Source organism: Bos grunniens, chromosome 9 (genome assembly GCF_055505025.1).
Source record: "Bos grunniens cultivar Pamir isolate PY7600 chromosome 9, Bosgru_T2T1.0, whole genome shotgun sequence".
Classification (NCBI taxonomy): Eukaryota; Metazoa; Chordata; class Mammalia; order Artiodactyla; family Bovidae; genus Bos; species Bos grunniens.
In genome coordinates, this window is record NC_141173.1 from 24,432,133 (window position 1) to 24,449,591 (window position 17,459).

Sequence of the window (17,459 nt, forward strand, 5' to 3'; positions counted from 1 at the left end):
TGGGGTAAGCTGTTATTCAAGTTTTCTATTTCATAACTGACTTTCCATCTGGATGACCTATCTATTGCTGTTGAAAGTGGCATACTGAAGCCCCCTACTATTACTGTATGGCTGTCTATTTCCTCCTTCAGTTCTGTTAATATTTGCTTCACATATTTAGGTATTTTGATGTTTATATCCTCTTAGCTGCAATTCATGGGGTTGCAAAGAATCGGACGCGACTGAACTGAACTGAATGAATTATTGTTGTTAAGTTGCTCAGTTGTATTCGACTCTTTGTGACCCCATGGACTGCAGCACGCCAGGCCTCCCTGTCCATTACCAACTCGCGGAGCCTACCCAAACTCATGTCCATTGAGTCAGTGATGCCATCCAACCATCTCATCCTCTGTTTTCCCCTTCTCCTCCCGCCTTCAATCTTTCCCAGCATCAGGGTCTTTTCTAATGAGTCAGTCTTTGCATCCAGTGGCCAAAGTACTGGAGCTTCAGCTTCAGCATCAGTCCTTTCAATGAATATTTAGGAATGATTTCCTTTACAATTGACCAGTTTGGTCTCCTTGCAATCCAAGGGACTCTCAAGAGTTTCTCCAACACCACAGTTCAAGAGCATCAATTCTTTGGCACTCAGCCTTCTTTATGGTCTAACTCTCACATCCATACATGACTACGGGAAAAACCATAGCCTTGACTATATGGACCATTGTAGGCAAAGGTCTCTGCTTTTTAATATGCTGTCTAGGTTTGTCAGAGCTTTTCTTCCAAGGAGCAAGTGTCTTAATGGATTGATTTTATCATTATATGCTGATAGCCTTACCAGGATTCCCTTGTATAGAAGAAACTGCTTTTCTTTTGTTGTTTTCAAATTTTTCTCTTTGTCTTTGACTTATGACAATTGGATTATATACTGTGTCTTAGGTAATATTCTTTGGGTTGATGTTGCTTGGAGACTTTGGAATTTCATGAATTTAAATGTCCATATCTCTCTCATGATTTAGGAAGTTTTCAGCCACTATTTTGGGCTTCCCTGGTAGCTCAGTTGGTTGGTAAAGAATCTGCGTGCAATGCAGAAGACTTTGATTCGACTCCTGGGTTGGGAAAATACCCTGGAGATGGGAATGGCAACCCACTCTTGCCTGAAGAATCCCATGGACAGAAGAGCCTGGCAGGCTACTGTCCATGGGGTTGCAAAAGTCCGACACAACTTAGCAATTAAACCATCACCACCACCAGCCACTATTTCTTTAAATAAGCGTTCCTTCTGAAATGGCAACACACTCCAATACTCTTGCCTGGAAAATACCATGAACAGAAGAGCCTGGTAGGCTACAGTCCATGGGGTCACAGAGTCAGACATGACTGAGTGACCACTTTCTTTCTCTCTTCCTTTCTGAGACTTCTACAATGCATATCTTCATTCATTTTACGATGTCCCATAGGTCCTGTATGCATCCTCTTTTTTCCCTTTTTATTCCTTTAAGTGGCTATTTTCTAATGACCTATCTTTGAGTTTGTGGATTTTTACTCTGTCTGATTCAGTCTTCTGTTGAAGCTCTCTACAGAGTTTTTCTTTTCAATTCAGTCACTGTATTCTATTTCATTCAGAATTTGCTTTGTTCTCTTTTATAGTTTCTATTTTCTTACTTCATGTATCGTTTTCCTGATTTTGTTTTCTTGCCTGCTGTGTTTCCTTGAATCTCACTGAGCTACTTTAGGATGATTATTTTGAATTCATTAGCAGACAATCTAGATTTCTTTAGGGTAAGTTACTGAGCTTTATTAGTTTCCTTTGGCAGTGTCATGGAGTTTTTCTCTGCCTGATACTTTGTATTTCATGTAGCCTTGTGATGGTGCCTGTGCATTTGAAGGAAAAACACCTCTTCCTGTTTTTAAACACTAGTTTTGGCAGGTGAAGATCTCCTGTGAGGTCCCTGGGGTGATGATATTGCCTCTGGGATTGCAGTTGAATGGGGTTGGGGCAAGTTCATGTGGCTACTCCTGGGTCTGCTGTAGTGCCCATGTTGGTGGGCCTGTTACCAGGGTCTTAGGTGGGTGCGGATCCTGCCTCCTGGTCCCTGAGTGGACAGGACTGCCTTCATAACCTTGGTTAGTAGGGCTGGAACTAGAACAAGGGTCCACTTTAGGGTCTTCAGTAGAGTTCAGGGGTGGTGGGCTTGTTACCAAGTGCATGTTTGGGTGTAGCTCCTACTAGGTCTCTGGGCTGGGAAGGACTAGCCCTGGACTGTAGCTAAGTGGGGCTGAATCAAGTCTGATATTTGCTTGAAGGTCCAAAGTTGGGACCAGGGTCTGTAGGCCTGCCCTTATGGGTATGGATAAGTCTGTCTCCCACAGAGTCCCCAGGTGGGCAGGACAGCTTCCTGACTGCAGCTGGAAGGGGCTGAGCCTAGTCACAAGGCTTCTTTAGGGTCTGAGGTTGGACTAAGGTCACTGGGCCTGTCTCTAAGTGCACAGACAGGTATGTCTCCTGGTAGATCTCTGGGCAGGCGAGACTGCTCCTGGACCAAGACTGAGAGAGGCTGGAGCTCGGTCACAGGCAGTTTCAGGGTCCACAGCTGAGACCAAGGTCAGCAGGCCTGTTACCTAATGCATGGGTGTGTATGGTTCCGGTCCCTTAGCAGATGTTGCTTGTGGCAGGATCATGGCCAAAGAGGACTGTAACAAGTCCACAGGGACATGGCAGTGTTTCTAGGTCTGTTGCCAGGACCAAGGTTGATGAGCCTCCTACATGGACCTGCCTTCTCAAATCAAGCCTTCTTGATCTTGGGCTTTGCAACCTCTTTCCTGGATCCCAAAGCACCCACAAAGGCACTTTTGTCTGTGGATGGCTGTCAAATGATTACTTCTGTGGGGAGGTATGATGGGACACCTACTATTTGACCATCTTGCTTACGTCATTCCCTCAGTGTTATTTCTATAGTTGTATGAGCCATTTTCAAACTTAAAAAAAATTTTTGATAGTTTGATGTGGTAGAGTAAGGTATTTAATACCAACTCTGTGAAACTTTAAGAATGAAGCAATAACCAACTTAATTTTATATCAGCATTAAGTATCCTTTTAAATCAAATATGTATAGAAGTGTAATTTTTTCCAAGATCCATGCCATACTTACATGTGATTGCTCTTAACAAGTTTAGTGTAGATCTTTTCTGGCACAAATAAGAATCTATCCCAGATTTCCAATTGCATGAAATCAAATTCAATATGAATAAAACCAATTCAGATCTAAAGAAATCAACTAGGGAGACTGCACTTGAACCAAATTTTAAAAGCTGCCTTTCAATTACTAAAAATAATCAGGATTTGAAAATAGCTAAGAAAAAATACTCCCACTGTTTCAACTTGAATAATAAAACTATGTGATTACTTGAATATTTTAATTGTATTATGGGTACTTTGGGGGCTTCCTAGGTGGCTCAGTGGTAAAGACTTCGCCTTTCAATGAAGGAGACACAGGAGACATGGGTTCCATTCCTGGGTTGAGAAGATCCTCTGGAGGAGGAAATGGCAACCCACTCCAGTATTCTTGCCTGGAGAATCCCATGGACAGAGGAGCCTGGAGGACTATACTCCACGAGGCTGGGAAGAGTCGGACATGACTGAGCAACAGAGCACATGCACATAACACATACGGGTACCTTTTGTCTCTCAATTTTTTTGGTCTCTCTTCCAACGTATATTTTAATCAATCAATGCCATTTTCAGCATTTTCTCCCCCAGTTTCTAGCACCATTTTGGATAATCAGAAGGAAAGAAGAACAACTATAACCTGAATGGCAACAGCTAAATAGAAAAATGGCACAGCTGTCTGATTCCACTCACCTCCCCACGCAGTGGCGCCTCCTGAAGGTGGTGCTGGTGCTGGTGCTGCTGCTGCTGCCCCTGCAGGGGAGAAGTCTGGCTGGAGGTCCAGGAGATCGCTAGACGGTTTTGAAGTGCTGAAAGGCAAATATCATTTTACAATCAGATTTTTGAATTTTAAATATAAAGATGTTTTTTAAATAAAGACTTACGCAGAAAACATCACAGATTTTGGATATTTTAAATCCAGCAAGAGAATAATATTTGTGAAAGTACAGCAGTAAAACATATGTTCCTCTATACCAAGAGTTGGCCAACTACCTCTGTCAAGGGCCAGATGCTAAGCATCTTAGTTTTGTGGGCTAGACAGCCTCTGTCACTACTTGACTCTGCCAGTGCAGCATGAAAAAGACACAGTGTGTAAACAAACAAACATGCCCTGTTGCAATAAAAATTTATTTACAAAGACAGTGGGCTAGATCTGATCTATGGGCCATTGTCTGCCAACTCCTGCTCCACAAATAACAAAGTTAAATCATACCTCAAGCAATGGCTTACTCAGCGAATCACAGAGCAGAAAGAAAAAGGGAAAATCTAAATGCCTCAAAGTAAGGGAGAATTTTAAACATGTTATGTCTACTGAGTAGTATCTGAAATGCTGATTATGAGGACTCTGACAAAAGGAAACATGCTCTAAATATTAAAGAGAATTATTGGTAATTTTTTCCTTTTCTCTATTTCCTAAAATTTTTTGTATTTTTTTTTTGTGTCATGGTAAATAATTCTCATCTTGAAAAGAAGAATTTATTTATAAACCAAAGAACACTAAAATGAATAATCACTGCTGCTGCTGCTGCTGCTAAATCGCTTCAGTCATGTCCGACTCTGTGCGACCCCATAGATGGCAGCCCACCAGGCTCCCCCGTCCCTGCGATTCTCCAGGCAAGAACACTGGAGTGGGTTGCCACTTCCTTCTCCAACGCATGAAAGTGAAAAGTGAAAGTGAAGTCGCTCAGTCGTGTCCTACTCTTAGCAACCCCATGGACAGCAACCCACCAGGCTCCTCCGTCCATGAGATTTTCCAGGCAAGAGTACTGGAGTGGGGTGCCATTGCCTTCTCCAGAATAATCACTATTGTATCTTTTTTCTACATTAAACTGCAACATATTAAGTTGGTCTGTAAGAGGCCTCATCCATAAATAATTCCATATTTTTTCACTCTTACTCAGATGGGGCTGTGCTTTCCAAAGCTCTTTCATCTACAGAAGTTCCAAGGAAGAGCCTAGAGCTTTGCTATTCAAAGTACACTCTCCAAGCTAACAGCATCTTGGGACCTTGTTAGAAATGCAAAGTCCCAGGCTTACCCCATATCTACTATATCAGAGTCTTCATTGTACTGTGACCCCAGGTGTTCACTGTCCATTCAGGTTTAAGGAGCACTGGCTTAAAGGCTACAAGATCAGGTACTAAGCCATCAGGGTCCAGGTTCCCCAACCCTCTTTATAAATAGCAGTTCAATCCCTATCTTTTTTACATATTAGATTTGCAAGTAATATTCTTTGAAACTTGCCTAGTTTTGATATCTATTTTATAAGTACAACTGGTTTAAGAGCCAGAATAGGGAAACATTTATTATTAAGACCTGAATCAAAGCTTTTATAAGAAGCAATTTATCTTGGTATAGAGGCAGAAAGGACTTGGCCTTTCCAAGCCTGTGATTATAAAACTAGAATTAAGTGAGTGGAGACCAACAGGCATAGTTTACATGGATACGTTATGTGGATTTATTGCTCAGTTCAAAATTCAAGTCTCCACAAGTACAGAGCATTCATAATCAGAGTCACAGATACTATAAGATGGGACCAGAATCTTCTCAAGGCAAAAGAACCAAAACAAAGAGTTGACCTAAAATTAATACCTGAGGAAGCCTCTCTTAGTTGGGGCTTCCTTTTAGGCACCTCAGAGATTTCATACAACACACAGTCATCCCCATCTTTCTCACCAGTATTCTGACTTGTAGGTGCTATATAAGCAATTAGGAGCATCCTGACAGTTTCTTCCTACAAGTGGAGTTTGAGTTCCTATATGTACCACCTACTCGACCTACAACTGCATTTCACTTCACTTCATTTCATTTTATAGCACTTCAAGACAGCCTTTAAATTTCACAAAAGAAGAAATGAATTTCAGAAAACACTGTCCATATCATCTACTTCAGAAGAACGTGAAATGTGTGCATCTTTCTTCCACTTTCTTTCCCAAATATCTGAACAAGGAATTCCCAGAGCTTTGGTCTTACTTACACCTTGAGAGGTACAAACTTATATAACTGTATAAGGTTAGAACTAACTCTATGTACCTGAAAACAACCCAAAATAGCATACATTCACTAGAATAACATTTCATTTTGTGAAATCATTTGGGTTCAATACATAAAAATAAAATGAAAACCTAGCCAAAATATTAATAAACAGTTTGCTGCATTCTCATGAACTAACCTGACTGGTACAGCTGCCGATGCAGTTGCAAACAAATCAACCGGAGGCGATGTGTCAATAGTTTTAGCTGGTGTAGAATTAGGCGACGTAACAGTTGTGGCTGGAGAAGACTGAAAGGGAAGAGGCACAGCACGCTCTGGTCAAATCTGAATCTACATGACACAAGGCGACAGGCCCCCCACTCTGCAGACCTATGCCATTTGGTAGCTCCTCATGGGAGGAAAAAACTCAAGAAAATTTCAAATTGAGAATTATAATAAATAATCAATAGTGGACAAAACATGTTTCAAATATTACAAGTTATATGTAATTTATATAGAATTATGACAAAGTATTTGTCCTTACCCAGCAATGACTTCTACGCATATATTTCTAATCGAAGCCAAATTATAAATTAGGAGCTTGGGATTAACAAATACACACTACTATATGTAAAACAGACAAACAAGGTCCTACTGAATATGTATAGCACGGTGAACTACATTTAACATCTGGTAATAACCTATAATGGAAAAGGAAACTGAAAAAGAATTAACACACATATATAAAACTGAATCACTTTGCTGACAATCATAAACTACTACCACATTGTAAATCAACTATATTTCAATTTAAAAAAATAAAATGAAGGCCAAACATATTTCCTAAACAAAAAATTGGTGGGAAAGATCTTGCTACCTGCAAAAATGAAAAAAAAAAAATCAATTGCAATGATTGCTTTAAAACCCAGGTCATTCTTTTCTGCATCTTAAACAGACTTCATGCAAAGTCTTCTCAGATGCCTGTAACATCTAGAAATCTAACTTAAAAAATAGTTCAAAAACAGCAGAGAACTATCCCCAAACAAGATTCAAGTCACTGACAACTTGAGAACAGACCTTCACTAATGTGAAAAGATAAAATTTAAAAAGTGAAATAAAACACAACATTTATTGTCCTATGGGTTTAAGAAGAGGACCTAATAATCAGCTAATTATTAAAAAAAATAAGATTCTTGTATAGTGTGGATCACAATAAACTGTGGAAAATTCTGAAAGAGATGGGAATACCAGACCACCTGATCTGCCTCTTGAGAAACCTATATGCAGGTCAGGAAGCAACAGTTAGAACTGGACATGAAACAACAGACTGGTTCCAAATAGGAAAAGGAGTACGTCAAGGCTGTATATTGTCACCCTGCTTATTTAACTTCTATGCAGAGTACATCATGAGAAACACTGGGCTGGAAGAAGCACAAGCTGGAATCAAGATTGCCAGGAGAACTATCAATAACCTCAGATATGCAGATGACACCACCCTTATGGCAGAAAGTGAAGAGGAACTAAAGAGCCTCTTGATGAAGGTTAAAGAGGAGAGTGAAAAAGTTGGCTTAAAGCTCAACATTCAGAAAACTAAGATCATGGCATTTGGTCCCATTGCTTCATGGGAAATAGATGGGGAAACAGTGGAACAGTGTCAGACTTTATTTTTCTGGGCTCCAAAATCGCTGCAGATGGTGACTGCAGCCATGAAATTAAAAGACGCTTACTCCTTGGAAGGAAAGTTATGACCAATCTAGATAGCATATTAAAAAGCAGAGACATTACTTTGCCAACAAAGGTCCATCTAGTCAAGGCTATGGTTTTTCCAGTGGTCATGTATGCATATGAGAGTTGGACTGTGAAGAAAGCTGAGCACCGAAGAATTGATGCTTTTGAACTGTGGTGTTGGAGAAGACTCTTGAGAGTCCCTTGGACTGCAAGGAGATCCAACCAGTCCATTCTGAAGGAGATTAGTCCTGGGTGTTCACTGGAAGGACTGATGCTGAAGCTGAAACTCCAATACTTTGGCCACCTCATGTGAAGAGTTGACTCATTGGAAAAGACCCTGATGCTGGGAGGGATTGGAGGCAAAAGGAGTACGGGATGACAGAGGATTAGGTGGCTGGATGGCATCACTGACTCGATGGACGTGAGTCTGAGTGAACTCCGGGAGTTGGTGATGGACAGGAAGGCCTGGCATGCTGTGATTCATGGGGTCGCAAAGAGCTGGACACGACTGAGCAACTGAACTGAACTGAACTGTATAGTAACTATCCTAATTCTATTTTCTTTTACTTGGTATATTTAATTTGCCTGTATTCACGAGAGAAAGAAAAATGGATCATCTCAAAACAGTCCACTGATACTCAGTTCTGTAAGTGGAAATGAGACATAACAGCAAGCAAAATGCACAAAGACCAAGATCAAGCAAGGGCCATCAGCCACTGCTAAAACAGGACACCTAATTTCAAGCAGACCAAATGTAGGGGAAATTTGAAAAAGAGTAAATTAAGAAAAAGGACTGAGGAGATAAGCAATGTATAGGAGTTTCCAGACTTAAATAGTATCTGTTTAATAGGTCCATATAGTCAAAGCTATGGTTTTTCCAGGAATCATGTACAGATGTTAAGAGCTGGACCATAAAGAAGGCTGTGTGCCAAAGAATTGATGCTTTCAAACTGTGGTGTTGGAGAAGACTCTTGAGAGTCCCTTGGACAGCAAGGAGATCAAACCAGTCATTCATAAAGGAAATCAATCCTGTATATTCATAGGGAGGACTGATGCTGAAGCTGAAGTTTCAATACTTTGGCTACCTGATGCAAAGAACTGACTCATTGGGAAAGACCCAGATGAGGAGAAAGATTGAGGTCAGGAGGAAAAGGGGAGAACAGAGGATGAAATGGTTGGATGGCATCATCAACTCAATGGACGTAAGTTTGAGCAAACTCTGGGAGATAGTGAAGGACAGGGAAGCCTGGCATGCTGCAGTCCATGGCGTCGCAAAGAGTGGGACACCACTTAGCAACTGAACAACATATAGCTATTTGCCTAAGAATATGCTTCCCAGGTGACTCAGTGGTAAAGAACTGGCCTGCAAATGCAGGAGGCCACAGGAGACAGGTTTGATCCCTGGACCAGGAAGATCCCCTGGAGGAGAAAATTGCAACCTGATCCAGTATTCTTACTTGGGCTTCCCAGGTGGCTCAGTAAAGAATCCACCTGCCAACGCAGGAGACATAAGAGATGCAGGTTCAATCCCTGGGTCAGGAAGATCCCCTGGAGGAGGACATGGCAACCCACTCCAGTATTCTTGCCAGGATAATCTGTGGACAGGGAAGCCTGGCACTGTCCATAGGGTTGCAAAGAGTCAGAAACAACTGAGTGACTGAGTATGGGCACAGGCACTAAGAATATAGCTAATAATTCAAAATCCAAAGATATACAAGTGCCAAGCACTCAGCACTTCCAAATAAGATAAAAGATAAACCCAAGAGCAGTATGAATACTATTGCTCAGAAAGGGTCAACTCAAGCTTTGTTCTTCACCAAAAATTCAAAGTTTCCAAATGGAATGTGAAAGAGTTACAAGGGAATAGAAACAACTGACAAAAATGAATTTGCATGCTGTCCCCTGTGGATACTGACAACTCTGAAATAAATTTGTGGTTTTTGTTTTAACAGACACATGTAAATAAGCTTAGAAAGTGATGTTTAGGAAATACCAAGGAGAATGTACTGACAGCAATGAATCTACCAACAAAAATGCAGAAATGAAGGTCTCCAAAGGCTTATTAAAAACTGCCTTGTAATAATAAGCTCTGAAGAGATAAGGAAGGCAGGAAAACAGAACCAAAATAATCCTGTTATTACAAAAACAAAACAGTCAAAATTTGATTTGGCCAAAATGCCAAAACAGACCATCCTAAAGGATTCCAGAATTTTACCTCACTCTACTCAGCAGTCCTGTGGCAGAATTCTTTCACAGACATGATTTTAAATCCAGCTGTGTAGCGGGATCACCAGGGAGCTTCAGTTGTTTGTTTGACTGATGGCACTCCCTGAGGAACTCTTAGGCAGATGGCCATGTACTGACAGAGTACAGGGTGTCTGGGGTACCCTGTGCAGTCATAATGCCATCTTTCTTGTCTGTAATAACATTAGTTACATGACAGAAATTTGGCAAAGAGGAAAGAGCACATTTATCACATTTTTGCCTGAAAAATACAATGGCAAATCTACACTACTGACCTATAGAACTAAATCACTCTTGTCACTGACAACCCTAATCTTGTCCTCACAAGACGCTAAAGGAGAAAGGGAGTTGAAGGAGCTATGACCGTTATTACAATACTGTCTAAAAGACATGTTTGGAAGGATACCCAATGACGATTGGTTTCTTTACCATCCCAGGTGGTGCTAGTGGTAAAGAACCCACGTATCAGTGCAGATAGACGTTAAGAGACTCAGGTTCAATTCCTGGGTCGGGAAAATCCCCTGAAGGAGGGCATGGTAACCCACTCCAGTAGTCTTGCCTGGAGAATCCCATGGACAGAGAAGCCTGGTGGGCTATCGTTCATAATATCGTAAAGAGTTGGACACAACTGAAGAGACTTAACATGCATGCACCATCAAGGCAGGCACAACATCACGTGCTTTATTTATCTCACCAGGCTATGATTCAGAGTTCTTGAAAGTCCTTTGAAACTAGTAAGATGTTACACTGATATATTTGTTCTCAGCTGTAATATAAATGTATGAACATTTCTCCTACTCCAAAAAATTTTTAGCCCAGATAGAGGGCTAAGTAGACATTGCTATATGATACTGGACTGAGAAACTAATGTAAGAGGAAATTAAAAAAAAAAAATTACCTTACCTTTCCTCAAAAAATTCAAAATAAAATTACCACGAAAGTGAAGGTGTTAGTCACTCAGTCAGCCCAACTTTTTGCGACCCAATGGACTGTAGCCCACCAGGCTCCACCGTCCATGGGATTCTCCAGGCAAGAATACTGGAGTGGGTTGCCATGCCCTCCTTCAAAATTATCATATGATTCAGCAATTTCACTTCTGGGTGCAGACTCTAAAGAACTGCAAACAGGGACTTGAACAGATATACAAATACCACGTTCACGCACCATTATTTATAATAACCAAAAGGTGGAAGTGACCTAAGCGATCACCTGTGGAGGGATGGATGAACAATATGTGGTCTATACATTGAATGGAATAGTATTCAGACTTCAAAAGAAAGGAAATTTCTGACATATGCTAAGATCTGAAGGGAAAACCCAAACGAACTTTTTGGCCAACCCAATACAACATGGATGAACATGGAAGATACTGTGCTAAGTAAAATAAGCCAGTCACAAAAGAACAGGTACTGAGAGGTTCAACTTATTTGAGGCACCTAGAGTTGTCAAACGGAGAAGGCAATGGCACCCCACTCCGGTACTCTTGCCTGGAGAATCCCGTGGACGGAGGAGCCTGGTAGGCTGCAGTCCATGGGGTCGGACACGACTGAGCGACTTCACTTTCACCTTTCACTTTCATGCATTGGAGAAGGAAATGGCAACCCACTCCAGTGTTCTTGCCTGGAGAATCCCGGGGATGGCGGAGCCTGGCGGGCTGCCGTCTATGGGATCGTACAGAGTCGGACACGACTGAAGCAACTTAGCAGCAGCAGCAGAGTTGTCAAAATCATAGCAACAAAAAGTAGAACGGTGCCTTGCCAGGAGCTGGGGGTGTCGGGGATGAGGGTGGGGAATGATGAGGAAGTATTTAAAGGGTAATGGGTTTCAGCTTGGGAAGAAAATGTTCTTCAGATGGATAATAGTGATCGCTGCCCAACAATGTGAATGTACTTACTGCCACTGAACTCTAGAATCGAAAGTTGTTAAAAAGGTTAAAACAAAACACAAGACAAACTTACCTTACTTAATGGAGAGGGAGCACCAGATCTAAAAGGAAACCAAAAAGAATAAACACTAAATAAACCTGAATACATTTGTAGAAGCATCTAAGTCTGATGCTTGGTCAAGCATTAACTTGTTTATACACAGACTTTTTTTTAGTAATGCATAAAGTATTTTCTAAAAACAATTTTTATCTGACATCTGCTTCTAATATTTTCCATCCACTTAATTTCTAGTGCTAAAAATTCTTAAATTCAAAATCTTTTTTTTTGTATCTCTAGCAACTCAGTTAACTACTGGAGTTGATCTGTATTGCCTATGTCCATCAAAAATAAACTGCTCAACTTGCAATTTTAAAAAATTTGCCCAAGAAGACCTGGGAAAAATAATGCTTTATAGATTTTTCTAAAAACTATCTGGTTTAATATTTTTAAAAGGTAGAAAACCCATGAAGGTTAAAGTACATTGTGATTCATTTAATCAAATTGTGATACATTAAAGGAACACTAGAATAAAAAGAAATCCCTACACACGCCTGATATGTGTCTCAACTTTCATGTCCCAGGGCTTGTCTTTTTTTTTTTTCATGGCTGTAATGAAAACTATCTATGAGAAATGTTCTTGTTATCCTGTGAAAACTTGAGAGCTTGAAAAGAATGGTAAGCTCAATGCTTGGGAAAATCAGGATGAAATACATTTCTGTTTTCAGTTAGATTACTGGTGGCACTGATTATTGTATACCATTTCCAGCAAAATGCTTCAGAAACAACTGCCTAAACAGCTTAGATTTTACTACCCCGAATTGGCAGAAAATAAATTAGTAAGGAAACATAATGAAGGAAAAAAAAAGATTTCAGTAAGAAGACTATCATCAGGGTCTTAGAGGATAGTTTTCTATTTATTTACAGAGATAACAGCACACGTGGCAGGAGTAAAATAAAATTAGCAGAAATTTAGTAACTGGAGTTTGGTACAGTATCATGAATTTTTTGTTTTACTGGATATAGCAAAAGAAATTTAACCATCTTAGATGCATTTTAATATCTCTTATGTTCAATTTCATCTGCAAACACATGCCTGCCATTTCCTGTTTAGTTTTTACTGAAAATGAACATGAAATAAAGAGATCTCTCACGGAGATCTCTGTGATATAATGAAGATAGAGGCCTATGGGTAATGCTTGATTAGGTTATGTTTAGTTTGGCTGGTATCTTCAGTGTAACATACCCTATGGAGAAAAGGATATATGTTTATCTATGCTGCTCATTAAGGGTCTACTGAAATAAATGGAATAAATAAATAAATCACAGTGTTCTCTGTATCTCAGAAACTTAGGAACCTACAAATCTAGTACTAAGGTTGAAAATTCCCTAATGAGTTTTTGGTTAATAATTTCTCCAATCCCACCATTTCTTCTCTTTAAATATGTGGAAAAGCAAAGGAGTTAGGTCTAAATAAAAATTCAAGAAAGTAATAGTCTTAACCTTGCAAAGCCAAAACAGAAACATAGAAGCCACCTGATATGGTCACTTTCTAAGAATGAGTTAATTGAAATTAATTTGTTTCTCTCTCAAGAGCTTTTCATGAATCAATTCTTAGTGGTATGACACAATGAGAAATATTAATGCAGAAAAGAGAACTGAGAAGGAACAAGAACTTTTTGAACTATAGGCCCAAACTAATATATAAAAGTTTCTGACATATGCTATGCTCTAGCAAAATAAAGATATAGTAAAAATGACAGAATTTCTCTACCTACAGTTAAAGAATATCATGCTCAAACCTAAGTACAAAATATCATCACTGGCACAAGAATCAGTTTGCCAAGTTCTTTCATGAATGCTATTACTAAATGATACTTGTAGTTACCCTGTGGATTAAGCAAAAATCTACTGTATGTCTCCTCCAATCATTCCACTTATTGCACTGTATCTTATTTGCCTGTCTTCGCCACTAGATGCCAAATTTTTGGAAGGAAGCGAATCTATCTCATTGTTTCATATCAGATAAATACATTGCAGAATAAATTAGTCAAACATCTTAACAGTTATTTTGTTATGAAACTAAACTGTCAGGATGTACGATCTCTGTTTCCATGGACCAGATTCAGGTTTCGTCATGATTTCCTCAAAAAGGGAGAACCAGAGGTGTTCCCACTGGGGCCACTGCTTTAAGCATCATCATTTATCACTGATTAAAGTCTGAGGGCTCTGAGGCTCAAAGAGGTAAATAACTTGCCCAAGCCTCATCATTCTTTAATGGTGGATTTCAGGCTCCGGTCCAAGTCTGTCTGTGCGCGTTTCACATTCCAGCCTGTCCTGATGAAAAACACAGGGGAGCCTAGCACATTTGTTCCTCTCTTACGTAATACACGGACTGCTTCTTTTAACCTGTTCTTTGGCGGATTCCCTACCCTACCACTGGCTGTTAGCTCTTTATAAAAGAAAATGCTATTATCTTTAGATATAAAATATGACATTACTTAAAGCCTGGTACTTATTTCAGTACTTATTTCAATTACTTCCGCTAGAGAAATTTAGTACACAGTGAATCACGTGGGGGAAAAATAAGGCATGAATGTAATTTAAGACAAGAATGAATGACCTATAGTAATGTACCCTAAATCCTGTAAAACATCACAAACAAACCATGGGTTTTTATGACGAACACATAAAAATGCCAATGTTTGCTACCAATGTGTTAATGGTAAGCTATCAAAAGAAGAAATTTTATTTCTTATTCATAACACTAATCCCTACACAGTTTTGGTCATAAATGCTAGCCAGAAAGATAGACAAAATGCATATGAGAAAAACCTGTCTCTTCCAAATAATTTTAATTACACTAAATTTGAGGTTTCTTGCACCCTCAATACCTAGTAAATCCACGTATAAAACAAAATCAAGTTCTCTCTTTTGTTCTGTGGAATTACAGAAACAGATAATGTACAAATGCGTATCACACAGTATTGCAGAAATTTTAAAAAATGAGTTGTCAATGGATATAAGGTACTAAATAGAAAAGGCCTACATATTTTTTAGCAGACATTTGAAAATGCTTCTTTTAAGTATCTACTTAGAATAATTTTATACTGCTTCTAGAAGACAAATAAAACCTCTTTAATTTTCTCTGTAACATTGTATTTTGGCAGTTCTGCCATGAGCCACAGGGAAATCTTTTGTTTACTAAACAAGTGAAGAAGTCTTTGATTTCTAAAATCTCAGAGGAATATCTGTACAGCTACCTAAGAGAGTTCGTTAGTCTTGATTTAACACCAAAATAAAGTAAAACCATTTATGCCAGTCACCTTGAGAGACAAATTCAAAAGTATAATGGAAAAAACACACATATGTAAAATGGGCAGAAATCAGTTTTAAATGTTCTAAATACCAAATGTGGAATCTTAAGAGTGTTTTTTGCATTTTTAGTAATAACCAAATGCAAAAAAGTCACTCAATACAGTACTCACCCTTCACTTAAGTTCCCAGGTAAGCACAAACACACAAAGAAATAAACAGTTAACTACTATAGTTCATTTATTTTAAAAATAGGGAATAAGCAAAGACAAGTTCAGAGGTGGTCTTAGCCAATTCAGAAAAGAAATCTGACAAGCATTAAATGATTTTAAAGGAGAGAGGAAAACTATGCTCAGTCAAAGGTAATTTAAAACAAAAGACCATTAAGTTTTTATTTCACTACTCTAAATGTCCATAGCTAAATAGCCCAAAAATAGTTTGTAGCAGCCACAAGGGGGCAGCTTGAGAGCTGAAGTTAGGCTGATGAAATTCACTCTGGGAGATGGCTTTTCACATGAACGCTGCCCTGGCAGATTTAAGCAGGGAAAAGGGTAGACCTGTGCGAGGTGTAAGGACATGAAGGGGAAAGACGGCAGATAAGCCAGTTTATCCGCCTTGCGCCCATGCACATCCTGCACTGCCCAGGGAGAGGCTCTCACTCCGGGATGTGCATATTTCCTCATCTAAACGGATCCACAGGCCAGAGGAGCAGGGACATTGCCCAGGCTTCCTGTGTCCTTTGGTTTACATCCTAGGTAACTCATCTGGCTTCCTAGACACCCTAATATGGTGTGCGGGAAGGGGCTGCAATTACTGGAAGTGGCCACCTTCTTTTGTGACTTTCTACTTTCGTGACTTTCTACTTTCGTGCCTTTTTAGTTGACGTCAATTTACCCGCAAAAGTACGATCATCCTTGGCCAATAGTGAAGTGGGGACAGATCTGGGACAATAGTACAACCCTGACAGAGCCCTTGAGAGGTCCTGCCATTCGTCACTCCAAACAGCTCTGCCATCACTGCCTGAGACAGTCCCACATCATTGTTTATTATTGAAAATTTAAGACATGCAATAATTTTTATACTAACTTGTCATAGATGACAAATAACCCTTAGCTAATGAAACAGCAAGCAAAAAAGTGACTTTGAGACACAACAATCTGGATTCTAGGAGAATGCCCAGAGAGAAACAAGCAGAAAGGAGATGCATTTTAATAGCTGTATCACAGGTAAAATCCATGGTCAGCCGACAGCCCTGCAATGAGCAGTTCATGGGTTGTCTCTGCCAATTTCTGCTGTCAGTCTAAACAGAATCAACATACAGCTGGGAACACCAACAAAAACAGATTTCAAACTGGCTCTGTAGAGAGAGCTACATTAAGTTTTTAGATGAAGATAATGAAGTACAAAATAGTCTCTGACCTTAGGAAACAGAAAATCCATTTAAACCACATATGAGGGTGGGGGGAAGAGGAGAAGGGAAGTCATAACACAGTGCAGTGCATGATTAAGGAAGGCTTCATGAGATGGCCCTCCTGGGATGTATAAGATGCCCGCACACAGAGACAAAGAGAGGCAGGCATCCAAGATGAGCAGAATTACAGTCTAAGCAAGGTGCTAAAATGGAAAAGGATCAGGTCTTGTGAACAGACAAGTATGACCCTGGCTGGAGAGAACAAAAATGGAACCTGGACATTTTGGGCATGTGATCGGGAAAAATGTATATAAATCTAAGTGTCCAAACACAAACGTGGGAAATATACTAGAAGTGCACTTCTTGCTGCTCGATTGCTACTCTGTCTAGAAAAAGATCTCTGAGTCAAGTGTCAGCAGCATGCCACGCCCAAGGGTCCATGTGGGGAGAATCTAGAGTGCAGAAAGTGATGCCAGAGGGCTTTGCTTTGTCCACAGTGGGGCTGGTAATGTAACAGTGTTCAAAGGCTGCTTGGGAAATTGGAGTCATTCTTAGTTGTGCCTATTGACAGCCTCAACTTTTAGACAGGAGCAAACCTTTATCTGAGGACTGTGAATCCCTTCTGAGGGCAAATAAATAATTCAGCAAGTTCAGCCAACACAGGTAAAACCTACTAATCTGCTGCATTAGCCCACAGATCGCCTATATATGGGGTCACGCTAT

The 17,459-nt window shown here is 39.9% G+C and overlaps 1 protein-coding gene across 36 annotated transcripts in view; it reads right to left on the minus strand.

Annotated features, from left to right (window-relative positions):
* Window positions 1-17,459, minus strand: part of SNAP91 (synaptosome associated protein 91) — a 169,339-nt gene that overhangs the window by 65,903 nt on the left and 85,977 nt on the right. For all 36 annotated transcript variants that reach the window (XM_086317006.1, XM_086317005.1, XM_086316994.1 and 33 more), the window contains exons 11-13: window positions 12,047-12,074; window positions 6,316-6,425; window positions 3,839-3,954 (exon numbers count right to left, since the gene is read on the minus strand). In XM_086317006.1, coding sequence (XP_086173132.1) covers window positions 3,839-3,954; window positions 6,316-6,425; window positions 12,047-12,074 — 254 coding nt within the window. The remainder of the gene's footprint in view (window positions 1-3,838; window positions 3,955-6,315; window positions 6,426-12,046; window positions 12,075-17,459) is intronic.